Genomic DNA, 15,390 nt, shown 5'->3' with positions numbered 1-15,390 from the left:
AATTATTGAGTCGGCCGATATTATTATTATTATTATATGGATAAAGCTTCTTCGTTAACCTTATCCTACTTACGTACATACATACATACTTTCATGATAAACACCAACAAACAAACAAACAAACAAACGTGTCCATCGCTAGCTTATCTACTTCCTTAATATATATGCAATGACAAACGGCAAGATAAACATAAACATAAATATATATGGCACTCTGATGCTTGCACGTGATCACACATGCTCCTTTATCCTTTAATTAGATTTATATCATAGGAATTTATCGTATTATTTTTAATAGATTTATACATATACAGATCTGATCATTAATAATAATAATAAAAAATGGACTAAACCCTACATAAATCCTTAGTTTTTTTTTTTAAAGTTTGATCATAGGAGACCAAAACTTAACAATTTGGAGCTTCTTTGATCTTGGTTAGTTGGACGATAAAATCAAGTTTTTTATATAGAAAAATAAACTTGTTTGTGTAAGAATTAGAAAAACTGTGTTTTTAAAATGGTTAGATGTGAAGTTTGTGTTTTTAGAAAATATCCTAAAAACAAAACAATTTGAGAGTCCTACATAATTTTAACAATCAAACTGGTTCGATACACTAATTTATGAGAATTACTCTTTTATATAAGAAGTTGAATTTTAAGTTTTAACTAATGTTTTTGAAAAAAGTTGAAAATTTCTAACCCCGAATTATTATTTTGATTTTTCTGGAAAAAAATTTATTGCTTCCACAAATTAATGTCTAAAAAACACGAACACATGGGAGAGTCAGTGAAAACAACAGGCAAATAATAGACAAGGCAAAGGAAAAATAAACGACCAAAGTCATGCAGGAATTTGAAGCTTTACCCACTAATTAATTTTAAGAGAGAAAATTATTTAAGGAGTTATTTGAATTCTGAATATTAATTATTACAAACAGGAAACCGAATTATGATATTAAGTGGAAAAAGAAGTAGGGATAGATCGATATCAATCTACTTCATCCTTATTTTGTATGCATGTGCTCGATTCAATCATTTGTTGGAAACCTTGATATAACCAACATGACTGGAATTAGACACCTTCTTAAGTGTCTTAATATCAAACACATTCCAACATCTAGAGCTCTCTCTGTAATAGAAATACCCCAAACACTTACAATCACTTGTGCACTTCTTCCCACAATCCATCTCATTCACCGAACTGTTGGGCCTTATGGGTCCAGCCCAATTAGGCAATATAAAACCAAATAAACCCTAATTTTGTTTCTCTCTCTACCACAATTTTCAGAGAGAGTTCTGTGAAGAGATCAAGAGAAACAGAGTGAAGAAAATACAGAGGAAGAAGAAGGGAAGAAGATATAGAGGAAGAAGAAGAGAAGGAGAACAGAGTATCACCTTCTTTGTCTTGATTACCCTCAGGTTCATTTCTCTCTTACTTGTAAAGGGAATTTCATGTTTTCTCAAACCTAGATTTGTTTGGGTTTGAATGAAATTAGTTTCTCTGTATGTATACCTCAACTTTAGGTTTAAAGTTGAGAAGAACAATTGTATCGGTTTCTTACTGATTAGTGAAATCTGTTGGTTTTGCCCCGTGGTTTTTTACCCTCCGTGTTGAGAGGGTTTTCCACGTAAATCTGGTGTTCTTTATTACTTTGCTGATCTGCTAGTATGATTTGGTTGACTTGTGAAATTAATCAGATCAATTGATTTCAATAGGAAGTATTATTCAACTTGAAATTCCTAACAAGTGGTATCAGAGCTGTTAGGTTTACTTTCTATTGAAGAGTGTTTTTCCCTCAGGTTCAGATGGAAGGCAGTAGCACTATGATCAGGCTGACAAACAATAACTGGCAGATTTGGAAATCCAAAATGGAGGACATCCTTTATTGTAAGGATCTGTATGAGCCAGTTGAAGGAGATAGTGCAAAGCCAAAAGAGATGGCTGAAGCTGATTGGATAAAACTGAACCGGAAAGCAGTCGGCACAATCAGACAATGGCTTGATGATAGTGTTTATCACCATGTAGCAAGTGAGAAAAGTGCTCATGAGCTATGGAAGAAGCTAGAGTCATTGTATGAGCAGAAGACGGCAGGTAACAAAGCGTTTCTGATCCGAAAGTTGGTAAATCTGAAATTTAGAGAAGGCACAGGTGTTGCTGAGCATTTAAACGAGTTCCAGAGCTTGATTAATCAATTATCAGTGATGGAGATGACCTTAGAAGATGAGCTACAAGCCTTATTGCTATTGGGATCATTGCCTGACAGTTGGGAGACATTGGTTGTGACTGTTAGTAATGCAGCTCCGAATGGTGTGCTTACTATGAGTATAGTTACTAGCAGCTTGTTCAATGAGGAGACAAGAAGGAAGTCAACTAATACAAATAGTGCACAGGCCCTAGTCACAGAGAACAGGGGAAGAGCTGAACACCGACAACAATCAAGAGGCCATAGCAAGTCAAGAGGCAGATCAAAATCTAAGGGGAGAGAATGTTATCACTGTGGTAAAGAAGGTCACATGAAGAAAAATTGTAGAGCCTGGAAAAGACTACAGAATGAAGGCAAAAATCAGAAGAAAGATGATGAAAACAGAAATACCACAGCCACAGTAACTGCAGAGGATGTAGTTATTCTTTCTTGTGAAAAGGAACAATATCTACATGTAGAAGATCACCAAGGAGTTGAGTGGATAGTTGATACAGGTGCTTGCTATCATGCTACACCGAATAAAGAGTTCTTCACCACGTACAAGGCTGGAGATCTTGGTACAGTGAAGATGGGTAATACTAGTCACTCAAGCATTGTGGGTATTGGTGACATTTATTTGCAGACAGAACAGGGGCATCGGTTAACACTGAAAGATGTGCGGCATATTCCTGATTTACGTCTAAATTTGATATCAGGTGATGCATTGGACAAAGATGGATTCAAGCATTATCTTGGTGGTGGTGAATGGAAACTCAGCAAAGGATCAATGATTGTAGCAAAAGGGAAGTCGTAGCATTCATTGTACAGAACACATGTGAAGGTACTCAAAGATGATCTGAATGCAGTACAAGCTGAAAGCTCTCTAAATCTGTGGCATCAACGCCTTGGCCACATGAGTGAGAAAGGGCTGCGAATTCTGGTGAGGAAGCTGCACATCCCCTCAACCAAAGATGAGGTTCTGGATCTATGCGACTACTGCCCATTTGGTAAGCAACATCGAGTCTCTTTTAGTCAGACATCAGAAAGAAAACATAATGTGTTAGACTTGATTTATTCTGATGTGTGTGGTCCTTTTGAAGTGGAGTCATTGGGTGGCAATCGATATTTTTTAACATTTATTGATGATGCGTCTAGAAAGGTGTGGGTTTATTTTATGAGAACAAAAGACCAGGTATTCAATTACTTTCAAGAGTTCCATGTCATGGTAGAAAGAGAGACAGACAGTAAGCTGAAATGTCTTCGCTCTGATAACGGGGGAGAGTATACCTCCAAGGAATTTAAAACATATTGTACCAAATATGGTATTCGACATGAGAAGACAGTGCCTGGAACTCCGCAGCACAATGGTGTGGCTGAGAGAATGAATCGCACCATTGTAGAAAAGGTGAGATGCATGCTGAAGATGGCAAAGTTGCCAAAACAGTTTTGGGGAGAAGCAGTTCGCACAGCCTGCTATCTCATAAACAGGTCGCCATCTGTTCCTTTGAAATTCGAGATACCAGAAACAGTATGGTCTAAGAAGAATGTTTCATACTCACATCTAAGGGTGTTTGGATGCAAAGCATATGTGCATATTCCAAAGGAACAAAGATCCAAGTTGGATGATAAAGCAACTCCATGTATTTTCCTTGGATATGGAAATGAAGAATTTGGGTACAGGTTATGGGACTCAGAAAAGAAGAGAATTGTCAGGTGCAGAGATGTTGTGTTCTTTGAAGGTCAGACAGGGATAAGTCCAGAAATAATTGAGAAGTCAGAGAGGGTTGATGAGTCCATAGAACTCATACCAATTCCTTCACATGTACAGTCAACAGTAACGGATGAAGATGAACAAAATGAAGAAGCCACTGAGGAAACCTCTGACATGAATGGTAGTAATGATGATGAGAGTGTTTATGGTGTTCCTGAGCAGGGGGAGCAACATCGTCAAGAGGAGCCAGAAGAGCCCCCATTAAGAAGGTCTGAGAGAGAGCACCAACCTTCTAAAAGATACCCTTCTTCAGAGTATATCCTGTTGACAGAAGAAGGAGAGCCAGAAAGTTTTCAGGAGGCACAAGCTCATAAAGACAAAGTTAAGTGGCATGATGCAATGAAAGACGAGATGAAGTCATTGCAAGAAAATGACACATATGAGCTTGTGGAGCTTCCTAAGGGCAGAAAGGCCTTGAGAAATAAATGGGTGTTCAAGCTAAAGAGAGATGAAAATGGAGAACTTATGAAGTACAAAGCCCGACTGGTCGTAAAGGGTTTTGGACAGAAACAGGGCATCGACTTTGGGGAAATTTTCTCACCAGTGGTAAAGATGACTTCCATTCGTGCAGTGTTAGGTCTAGTATCTGGCCTAGATCTTGAACTTGAACAACTTGATGTAAAAACCGCATTCCTTCATGGTAACCTTGAAGAAGAGATCTATATGGTGCAACCAGAGGGATTTGAAGTGAAAGAAAAAGAAAACATGGTTTGCAAATTGAAGAAGAGTCTATATGGTTTGAAACAAGCCCCGAGACAGTGGTACAAGAAATTTGACTCCTTTATGATGAGTCATGGGTACCAGAAAACCAAGGCAGATCCATGTGTTTTCTTCAAAAGATTTCCTAATGGAAAATTTATAATCCTTTTACTTTATGTTGATGATATGTTGATTGCAGGACAGGATGCTCTGTTTATAGCTATGTTGAAGAAAGAGATGTCCAAGACATTTGAAATGAAAGACATGGGTCAAGCACGCCAGATATTGGGCATGAAGATTACTCGTGACAGAAAGGCTAAGAGACTTTGGTTGTCACAAGAGAAGTACATTGAAAGGGTGCTTGAAAGATTCAACATGCAAGGAGCAAAGAAAGTAAGTTGTCCACTTCCTAGCCATTTGAAATTGAGCAAGAAGTTGTGTCCATCAACAGAAAAAGAAAAGGATGAAATGTCAAGTGTGCCATACTCCTCAGCTGTAGGGAGTTTGATGTATGCAATGGTTTGCACTAGGCCAGATATAGCTTATGCAGTCGGTGTGGTAAGCAGATTCCTTTCTAATCCAGGAAAACAACATTGGGAAGCAGTGAAATGGATTCTTAGATATCTAAGAGGCACTTCCAATTTGTGTTTGAGTTTTGGAAATGGTGAATATGTGCTAGAAGGTTACACTGATTCTGATATGGCTGGAGATCTGGATCACAGAAAATCCACTTCAGGTTATGTGTTTACTTTTGCAGGGGGAGCCGTGTCATGGCAATCCAAACTGCAGAAATGTGTGGCTTTGTCAACCACAGAAGCAGAATACATTGCAGCCACTGAAGCTGGTAAAGAGCTATTGTGGTTGATTAGATTTCTCTTGGAGCTTGGTATGCAACAAGAAGATGCAGTTGTTTTCTGTGATAGCCAGAGTGCTATAGATTTGAGCAAGAATGCTACATATCATTCCAGAACTAAGCATATTGATGTGAGATTTCATTGGTTAAGAGATGCAATAGAAAGCCAGCAGATGAAGCTGAAGAAAATTCACACTGATAAGAATCCATCAGACATGTTTACGAAGATAGTTCCAAAAGACAAGTTTGAGCTTTGTTGTCGGTTTGTCGGCGTGAATACCAAGTGATGACTTGAAGATCGGTGTGCCTCTCTCCGTGGGCTGGAGGGGGAGATTGTTGGGCCTTATGGGTCCAGCCCAATTAGGCAATATAAAACCAAATAAACCCTAATTTTGTTTCTCTCTCTACCACAATTTTCAGAGAGAGTTCTGTGAAGAGATCAAGAGAAACAGAGTGAAGAAAATACAGAGGAAGAAGAAGGGAAGAAGATATAGAGGAAGAAGAAGAGAAGGAGAACAGAGTATCACCTTCTTTGTCTTGATTACCCTCAGGTTCATTTCTCTCTTACTTGTAAAGGGAATTTCATGTTTTCTCAAACCTAGATTTGTTTGGGTTTGAATGAAATTAGTTTCTCTGTATGTATACCTCAACTTTAGGTTTAAAGTTGAGAAGAACAATTGTATCGGTTTCTTACTGATTAGTGAAATCTGTTGGTTTTGCCCCGTGGTTTTTTACCCTCCGTGTTGAGAGGGTTTTCCACGTAAATCTGGTGTTCTTTATTACTTTGCTGATCTGCTAGTATGATTTGGTTGACTTGTGAAATTAATCAGATCAATTGATTTCAATAGGAAGTATTATTCAACTTGAAATTCCTAACACGAACTTCCCCTCGTGAATTGGCTGACGAAATGCTCCACCCCCTCAAGCTTATAGTAATGGAAATCAACAGGTTTGCACGAACTCACCTTCTTCAACTCGCACTCCTCGCTCCACCCCAACAGTCCCTTCTCGGTCGGGCAAGCCACGCATTGGTTCTTGCTGCACAACCCAAACTTCCCACACTTCTCCGGCAATTGACACTCTTGATCATCTTCTGGGTGCCATTTATCGTTAATAAACTGAGTGAAAACCTCCTCCCAGGCCGAACTGTCAACTTTATCATTGTAAGTGAATATTCTCAGCCTTCCGTCTATTCCCAATCGCAGAAATGAATACGTTGCGTTATAATTTGTCCATGCCAGAAATCGACCCAATGATAGGTAGTTTCTAATCAGGACATCTGAAGTATCTGTTTCAGTCCTGATATCAAACTTTATTGATTCACCAGGGACAACGAACCCGAATTCCCAAAATGATGACGAAAAGTAAAGCAGGGGATTTGGAGAATTTGGGGATTTGTAGAACCAAGATAACCCTTTATTCGGCTCCAACACCATGCTATAAGCCCCATTTGAATTCTCTTTAACTGAAGCTCGACTCACAAGTTTGTTTACTCCACCGGCACGAAGAGATTGTCCTACCAAAAGGGTGTCGGTTGGAAAATCAAAGCTCTGCCAAACAAATTTGCCTTTGGAATCAACCAACACCAAATTGCCGTTAGGGAGGAGTTGACAGTCCACGACGCCCTTATTGGCGGTGTCGGTCTGCCACTTGATCCGACCGTCGGCTTCGGCGAGAACGAGGTTTCCGTCACTGCCAAAGGAAAAGGTGGCGTTTTCCTTGACGGGGTTGCCGCGATTGGCTTCCCAGACCCATCGACGGAGTGATTCGGAGCGGGGAACGCCTATTTTCATGGCGAGGGTGAAGGCGTTGGGGGTAGTATTGTAGAAACCGAGCTGGAAGGGTGCGTTTGATACGGAACTGGAACCGGTGAACGGTCTGAAATCGGCAACATACTCAACGTTAATGTCGGGGATTTCTCCTTCATTAACAAATTTAAAAGTTTTATCTTTAGGGACGCCGGCGGAGTTGGATGGGGAGCAGAAGAAGATGATGAGAATAACAATGGTGAAGAGTTTCAAGGAGGAAGAAGAAGAAGAAGAATACATGATTGGGTGTTGAATCCTTTTTGGTAGACATGTATTTATAATAGCCTCATGATTTTCAATGTAATTCTTCAAATATTTGTATATTAGTTTATGTAGAGAAAACAAAGCAATTATTAATTTGAGAATATATTTATTAAAAATAATTCTATCCACATCAATTCCATTTATTTGAAGGGGTTAATATTTTTGCTTAAAAATAAATAATATTTTGTGATTTAGTTTAAAATTTAAATTATTAAACTTTAAATGGGTGAATAGTGTCCGTTGTTCCGTTTGCCAACTGGATAACTATACGTGTCAATTCATGGAATTCATGATATCAAAACCAACCGGTCCCTTACCATGTGCTAAACAATTAATTTTATTATTATTATTTTTTTTAAATACCCCACATTGTTAAAAATATTGAAATAAATCAATGTTGGGTGGTTGCCACTTTGTTAGATAAAATGTATTTTTTATATAAGGAATGCTAAATGATTATTGAGAAATGTTGGGTCAATTCCTGTGTGCGGACAAATGTGGACTTTCTAAATGTAGGATTGGAAATTTGAAGATTTATATGACATATCACTTGTTTGAAAATAAGAATTTATAAGATTAATTTAATTGAAAAAAATCACAAGTTAATATCATAATTTTGTGTTGCATGGAACGAAGATATATATAAAAAAATAGATGTTAATTTAGGTATATACACAATTAACGCTCAATTTAAAATTCGGAAGTATAATTTTCGGATGGATAATTTCTGTAGCATATGGAGCGGTTTTTTTACCATTTAAAACAAAATTCTTTAATAAAATTATTTATATATACATATTTTTTTATAAATAATTGGAATGCATAACATAATACGATTAAAAATAATTAAAATTAAATTATATATATATTTTTAATATAAAAATATAATATTTTGATCTCGTTGTAACCAAATTTAATCATAATTTATGAGTACAAGCAAAATTGAAATAATCTAAAAATAAATAAACTAAGGACCAGGCCTACCAGGCTAGCACAACCGAACTTACTAAGGAATTCAATGGATAATTTAAATACCTGTAAAAATTAACTATGGTTGTAATTTTAAGAAAATAGTTTTTTTTTTTTTAAAAGACTTAAAAAAAATATTAATATATAATAATAAAATAAATTATTATTGTTTAAATATAAAATATTTTAATTTTTTAAATAATTAATTAGAGACAGGTAAAATAATAATTAATTAGGTCATAATTATTAAAATAATTCCATCCTACCCTAAACTTTAGAAAATAAAAAATAAAAATAATATAAAATGAGAATTGAAAGATATAAGAGAAACTTTAAAAAGAGAGTAATTATATAATTTTAGTTACTCAAGGCTTTATATTCAAATAAGAAAGTCACATTTTTTAATTAACTAGGGCTGGGTATTTTTTTATAATTTTTTATATGATTATCTAAATGCAATCTTAATAAATATTGTTAAATATTTTTTCATTATTTATCAATTAATTTAATAATCAAAATATTAAAATATTCCTATTTTATTTTATAATTATTTGTTTATTTGTATATTTTCATCATATTAATATGAAACCTTTAAAAATAGAAGAACCATCTGGCCTTGCTTAATTGATATCTTGGTCAAACCCAAATCTGAGATATTTTCTGGTTGTCATTTAATAAGATTTTTTAGATTTAAAAAATTATCTATATGAAAAAAATATCAACAAGATTTTTTAATCTATTTTAAGTTTTTTAATTTCATAAAATCGGGTTTGAGCTTCATGACCAATTATTAAAATATTTAAATTGTAGGATTTGGTTAGGAGTGAAGTTATTTAAATAATTTGAAAAAGAAAAAATATTAGGTTTGTGAAGATTTTTATTTATTTATTTTTAAAAAAAACTTAAAGTTTATTTATATATATATAGATAAAATATATAATAATTTAATATTTGAGTAATGTGAGATGAAAAAGTAATAAAAGAATTTTGAGTGATTTGATATTTAAATAGCCCAACAAGATATATAAAGTAGATCCAACTCGAAAGGCCTTATTTTTAAATTTTAATCTCATCTCTATAAGTGATGGGGTTGCCTGTTCCGTGTATACTCAAAGTTTCGTTTTGGAGAAGGAGTTTTATAGATTAATTTTTTTTATAGATATAAAAATGTGTTTTCTAATAAATGTGAAATGTTTGTACATAAAAGAAAATGTTTTTTTTTCTGTCTGTTATTTAAATTCGAGATCAAGACCAGATCTTGAAAATGTTTAAAAAGAGGTTAAAATAATTAATCATTATATAAAAGAATACTTAATTTTTAAAGTGTCCGAATTTCCGGATCGAGAGCTGTGGTTAATTTGAATATATATATATATATATATATATATATATATATATATATGAAAATAAATGAATATTTTGGTTGGATTGTGAGTTGACCTTCCTATAAATTTATAACGGTTAAAAATAAAATTAAAAATCTTATAGATATGATTCGAACTTGCAACCTAACAAAACAAATACAACCTTTTAACCAACTAGACTAATAACACTTTATATTTTAAATTCAACACCAAATTTGATGAACGTGATGGTTCATCAATAGTTTTGAATCAGTCATAATTCTCTTTTGAATATGCGCTATATATTTCACTATTATTAGTGAGCAATAACGGAAGAATTCCGTCATATTTATAGAGATAGGGGTCATAATTTATATGAATATAGTAAGTCTCGCATGTGTTACTTTAATGGTAATCTTTACATTTTCTATTTCACTCATAGTATGAGAAAAAAGTGGACTCTAGAGGTCAAATTAATTGAGTTGAAAAATCAACTTGTATCCATTGTTTTAAAAATCGTTCTTCAATATGAAAGTAAATGAATATTTGAGTCGAATTTTGAATTGACCCATCCATAAATTTAAAACGATTAAAAATAAATCACATTTTTACCGTAATATTATTTTTACAATTTTTTATATTATTAGTAGTACGGTCTGAGATGCATAATTAATTCCTCTTCTGCCTTGCCTAACTTACTAAATTTATTAAATCTATCCAGCTCATTTATCTGCACTACTTTTCTCGTACAGTTTATTTAAATATAATAAAAAACAAACATTTGTACGATGTCACATTACACGATACACTCATCGATTATAATACTAAAACATTATTTGTTTTTAAAATTATTTGGATAAATGTAATTTGATTAATTGATTTGAATTATTTAAATAAAAGGTAAAAAATAAGTTTAAGGATAGCTATTTGATATTTCAACTTGGTTCATTTTATCAAATTAACCACAAACTTTTAATGGTATCTATTAACAAAATTGTCTATATTGTTATTATAACATTTTGGCCGTGTTCATTTGGATTATTGAAATAACCAAAATCCAAAAAATATAATTTTATCGATCACTTCTATTACATTATTTATTTCATTAAAAAAATACTTTTTATTTTAAATTATAATTTTTTATTTTATTATTATATATTAATATTTTTAAGTTTTATTAACGTAAATAAAATTATAATTATAAACGTTTTGGACATATATTTTTTAAATTGAATATTTTTTCGACATATACAAATTCTAATTTGTGAAAAGGCTTACCTGACTGAAAAATGTGATCTAATAAAAGATTTGAGATAATTAAAAAATATATATATAACCTAACTTTGTATATAATATATTAATTTCAGCGTATTTGTGTTATAAATTAAGTATGTATTTATAATATATAGGTTTTAAATTGTAAAATTCAATTTAAATGTCTTAAAAAACTATAATTTATAAAAATAATTTTAAAAAATTGAAAATTATAATTAATATAATAAATTAATTAAGAAAAAAATATCAAGATAAAAAGACGGACAAACCTTCGTTTAGGAAAAATGCCCAAATAGTTAAAATTATAATATTTTTAACCTCATGTAACATAATTGAAAATTCAAATATTATTTAATAATATATATATATATCCAAACTTTAGACTCAAATAACTGAATAAGTAATTGTGCCTTAGTTAAATAAATTAAATCTAAATTATAACAAAAGTCACAAATTAGTATCCAAGCTGGCTTAAGAATTTTTTTTTTAGATTTTTGAAAATATTATTTGTTAAAAGATTGAGTTATTTTGAATTTTGTTAGTAAAAGTTATGAAATGTTTTTTTTTGTATTTAAAATTTAAATTTAATAAAAAAAAATAGTATATTAATTAATTAATTAAAATAACAGTGATTTAATAAAAAAAATATATAATTCTAAAGATCAAGCAAACTCTTATTATACATTACAAATTCAATCACTAAAATGTGTGATACCAAATAAACAAGTCAAAACAAACTAAGCTTAATAATAAGTAGATTATTTAAAAAACTTATTCTTCAAAGCATAGCATGTATCTTATCATTAATCAAATTAACAAATTTCAAATCAAAATATTAAAATACTATTTATTTATTTTTCAAAAATTATATTTTTTTACTGAATATTAATATATTTTAAATCTTTTAACCTATAAACTAATTTTTTATAATCTTAAATAACCCGAATTTCAACAAGGACTTGTATTTTTTTAGTCACTTAATTGATAACTTACTTTGTCCTTCAATGAGCATTTAATTCAATGACCAAACCGAATAGAAATAATCTACCAAATAAATGTGCCATAATTAAATGTTATACAATCAATGTGCCGCTTGAATTCCGCTGATTCTGAAAATCAAAGGAAAAACTAGCAAAATTGGATATTATCTTGCCCAAGTATACACTTTTGACTTAAATGCTCTTCATTTAGGGCCCATTTGATTCAATTCATTCTTTTTAACTTATTTATTGAACACTCATGCATATTTAATAGTAGGGGTGAACATAATTTGGGTTTACCCAAACCCAACCCTAACCCAAACTCAAAATATTAATTTGAGTTGGTTAATATGGGTTGAGTTGAGTTGAGTATGGGTTGGGTTTAATTTGGGTTGAGTTAGGGTTACCCATATTACCCAAATTATATAAATTTAATTTAATTCTCTATTATTAATCCAATATAAACTAATCATCTTCCAACTTTAAGTCGAACACGTTTTTCACACGTTTAACACATTTTTCACACGTTTAACATGTTTTTCACACGTTTTTAATATTTTTAACACATTTTTACACTTATAACACGTTTTTCACACATTTAACACGTTTTTCACACGTTTAACACGTTTTTAAAATTTTTGACACATTTTCACACTTATAACACGTTTTTTACACGTTTAACACGTTTTGGCACGTTTACACATTTTTTACATTTTAACACGTTTTCACACTAATAATACGTTTTCACGTTTTTGTTAGGTTTAACACGTTTTTGACATGTTTAATATGTTTAACATGTTTTTGACAAATTTAACACGTTTTTTACGTTTTTAGCACGTTTAACACCGTTTTAACACGTTTAACACGTTTTTAACATATTTAATACGTTAACACATTTTTGATAAGTTTAACACGGTTTTCACATTTTTGGCACGTTTAACACATTTGTGATATTTTAATATATTTTTGATATTTTTAACACGTTTTTCACTCGTTTAACACATTTTCACACGTTTAACACGTTTAACATGTTTTTCACGTTTTTGACATGTTTAACACGTTTTTGACATATTTGACACGTTTTTCACATTTTTGGCATGTTTAACACGTTTTTGACATGTTGAACACGTTTAACGCGTTTTTATCTCATTTAACACATTTTTAGCACATTTAACATTTTTTAGTAGGTTTAACACATTTTTCACATTTTGGCACGTTTTCACATTTAACACGTTTTTAACGTTTAACACGTTTTGACACGTTTAACACGTTTTTGCACATTTAACATATTTTTGACATGTTTAACATGTTTTTTTTGCACGTTTTGATAAGTTTTAACACGTTTTTGGCATGTTTAACACATTTTTCACTTTTTTGGCACGTTTAACACGTTTTTTACGTTTTGGCATGTCAAACGTGTGAAAAACGTATTAAACGTGTCAGATATGTGAGAAACATGTTAAACATGTCAAAACCGTGTTAAAAGTGTCAAAATGTGCAAAAACGTGGAAAACGTGTCAAAACGTGCCAAAAACGTGAAAAACATGTTAAATGTGTCAAAATATGTTAATTGTGCCAAAAACGTGAAAAACATGTCAAAATATGTTAAATGTGTCATAATCATGAAAAACGTGTCAAACGTGTCAAAAACATGTTAAACATGTCAAAACATGAAAATAGTATCCAGAATGTCAAAATGTGTTAAACGTGTCAAAAACGTGTTAAACATGCCAAAATGTGAAAAACGTGTCGAAAACGTGAAAAACGTGTCGAAAACGTGGAAAACGTGCCAAAAACATAGAAAACGTGTCAAAATGTGTTAAACGTGCCAAAACGTGAAAAAGGTGTTAAACGTGTCAAAAATGTGAAAAACTTATTAAAAGTGTCAAAACGTGTTAAACGTGTCAAAACGTGTTAAACGTGCCAAAAATGTGAAAAACGTGTCAAAACGTGTCAAAAATGTGAAAACATGTTAAACGTGTCAAGACTTGTTAAACGTGCCAAAAACGTGTCAAAATGTGTCTTAATCGTGAAAAATATGTCAAACGTGTCAAAAACGTGTTAAACGTGTTAAAAACATGTTAAACATGTCATAAACATGAGAAACGTGTTCAACTTATCAAAATGTGTTAAACGTGCCAAAAACAGGTTAAACGTGTGAAAAACGTATTAAACATGTCAAAAACGTGAAAAGCGTGTTAAACATTTCAAAACGTGTCAAACACGTGAAAAATATAGAAAACGCGTTAAACATGTCTAAAACGTGTTAAACGAATAAAAATGTGTTAAATAAGTCAAATATATGTTAAATGAAAAATTAAAAATTAAAATAAAATAATTTAGGTTACTCAACCCATACTCAACCCAATCTATACCCAACCCATATTAGTAAATAATATGAGTTGAATTATGGGTTGGGTAAATTTAATTTGGGTTGAATATGAGTTGGGTAATACGAGTTGGGTTTACCCGTTTGTTCACCCCTATTTAATTTAATAGTATTTGATATGTTAATCGTTCAAACTTATCATTCTTATTTGTATCTGATTATGTAGCTAAATATTCATGCTTAATTATGTTAACTGTATTTATATGCGGTAATTTATTCGATAAAATTATTATAATTTAGTAACAATTATGACTTATTTACTTTCATTAGAAAAGTCAAACTAATCCTTAATCAACAAATTTATACAATAGTTTGGTTAGATATATACACTAATATAAATTCAAGAATAAATTTCATTATTTTAATTACAATCTTGAGAGACCTAATTAAATTTAATTTTATAATTATTATTATTTAAATATAATAACTTTAGCAGGACTCCTCCATCATTAGAACTACCATAATATGTTATGTTCATTTTCATTTATATTAATAAAACCAACTTATTTAATTACAACAATAAAAATAAAATTATGCAAAATTTTCTATTCAAAAGCATATATAGACTTTCTGAGCAATAAAAACAAGGACAAGAGATTTAGATGAAAAATCTCTAATTTAGTTAATGTGAAACAATGGATAATGTGTCTCCTTAAAGAAAAAACAACCTTTTTGATGTCTTTATTTTATTTTTATTCAATTAAAATTTTAAATACAAAAATATAATTTTAATAATTTAACTGATTAAAAATTTAAATAACATACTTTTCTATCAAACAAATTTAAAATGAGACACAAAAATACATAAAAATACAAACATAAAAAATTTAACATACTTTTTAGACTAAATCCATAA

General features: G+C 31.4%; 1 protein-coding gene across 1 annotated transcript; it reads right to left on the bottom strand.

The window, feature by feature from the left end:
* Positions 1-812: 812 nt before the first annotated feature.
* On the bottom strand, positions 813-7,585 carry LOC124938778 (epidermis-specific secreted glycoprotein EP1-like). Its single transcript, XM_047479283.1, has 2 exons — positions 6,389-7,585; positions 813-1,201 (listed from the first exon to the last, which is right to left on the bottom strand). The coding sequence occupies exons 1-2, from the start codon at positions 7,552-7,554 to the stop codon at positions 1,033-1,035; spliced, it is 1,335 nt and encodes a 444-aa protein (XP_047335239.1). The 5' UTR covers positions 7,555-7,585; the 3' UTR covers positions 813-1,032.
* Positions 7,586-15,390: the final 7,805 nt, after the last annotated feature.

This window comes from Impatiens glandulifera, chromosome 5, assembly GCF_907164915.1.
Source record: "Impatiens glandulifera chromosome 5, dImpGla2.1, whole genome shotgun sequence".
Taxonomy (NCBI): Eukaryota; Viridiplantae; Streptophyta; class Magnoliopsida; order Ericales; family Balsaminaceae; genus Impatiens; species Impatiens glandulifera.
Note: the sequence above shows the minus strand (reverse complement) of the source record. Positions and strands in the feature narration are given on the sequence as shown.

What these genes read in the sequence shown, in the direction of transcription:
- LOC124938778 (XM_047479283.1), bottom strand. Translation starts at nt 7,554, where the DNA reads ATGTATTCTTCTTCTTCTTCTTCCTCCTTGAAACTCTTCACCATTGTT. An exon ending in AGCCAATTCACGAGGGGAAG is followed by an intron (nt 1,202 to 6,388) that starts TTCGTGTTAGGA and finishes AAGGCCCAACAG; the next exon opens with TTCGGTGAATGAGATGGATT.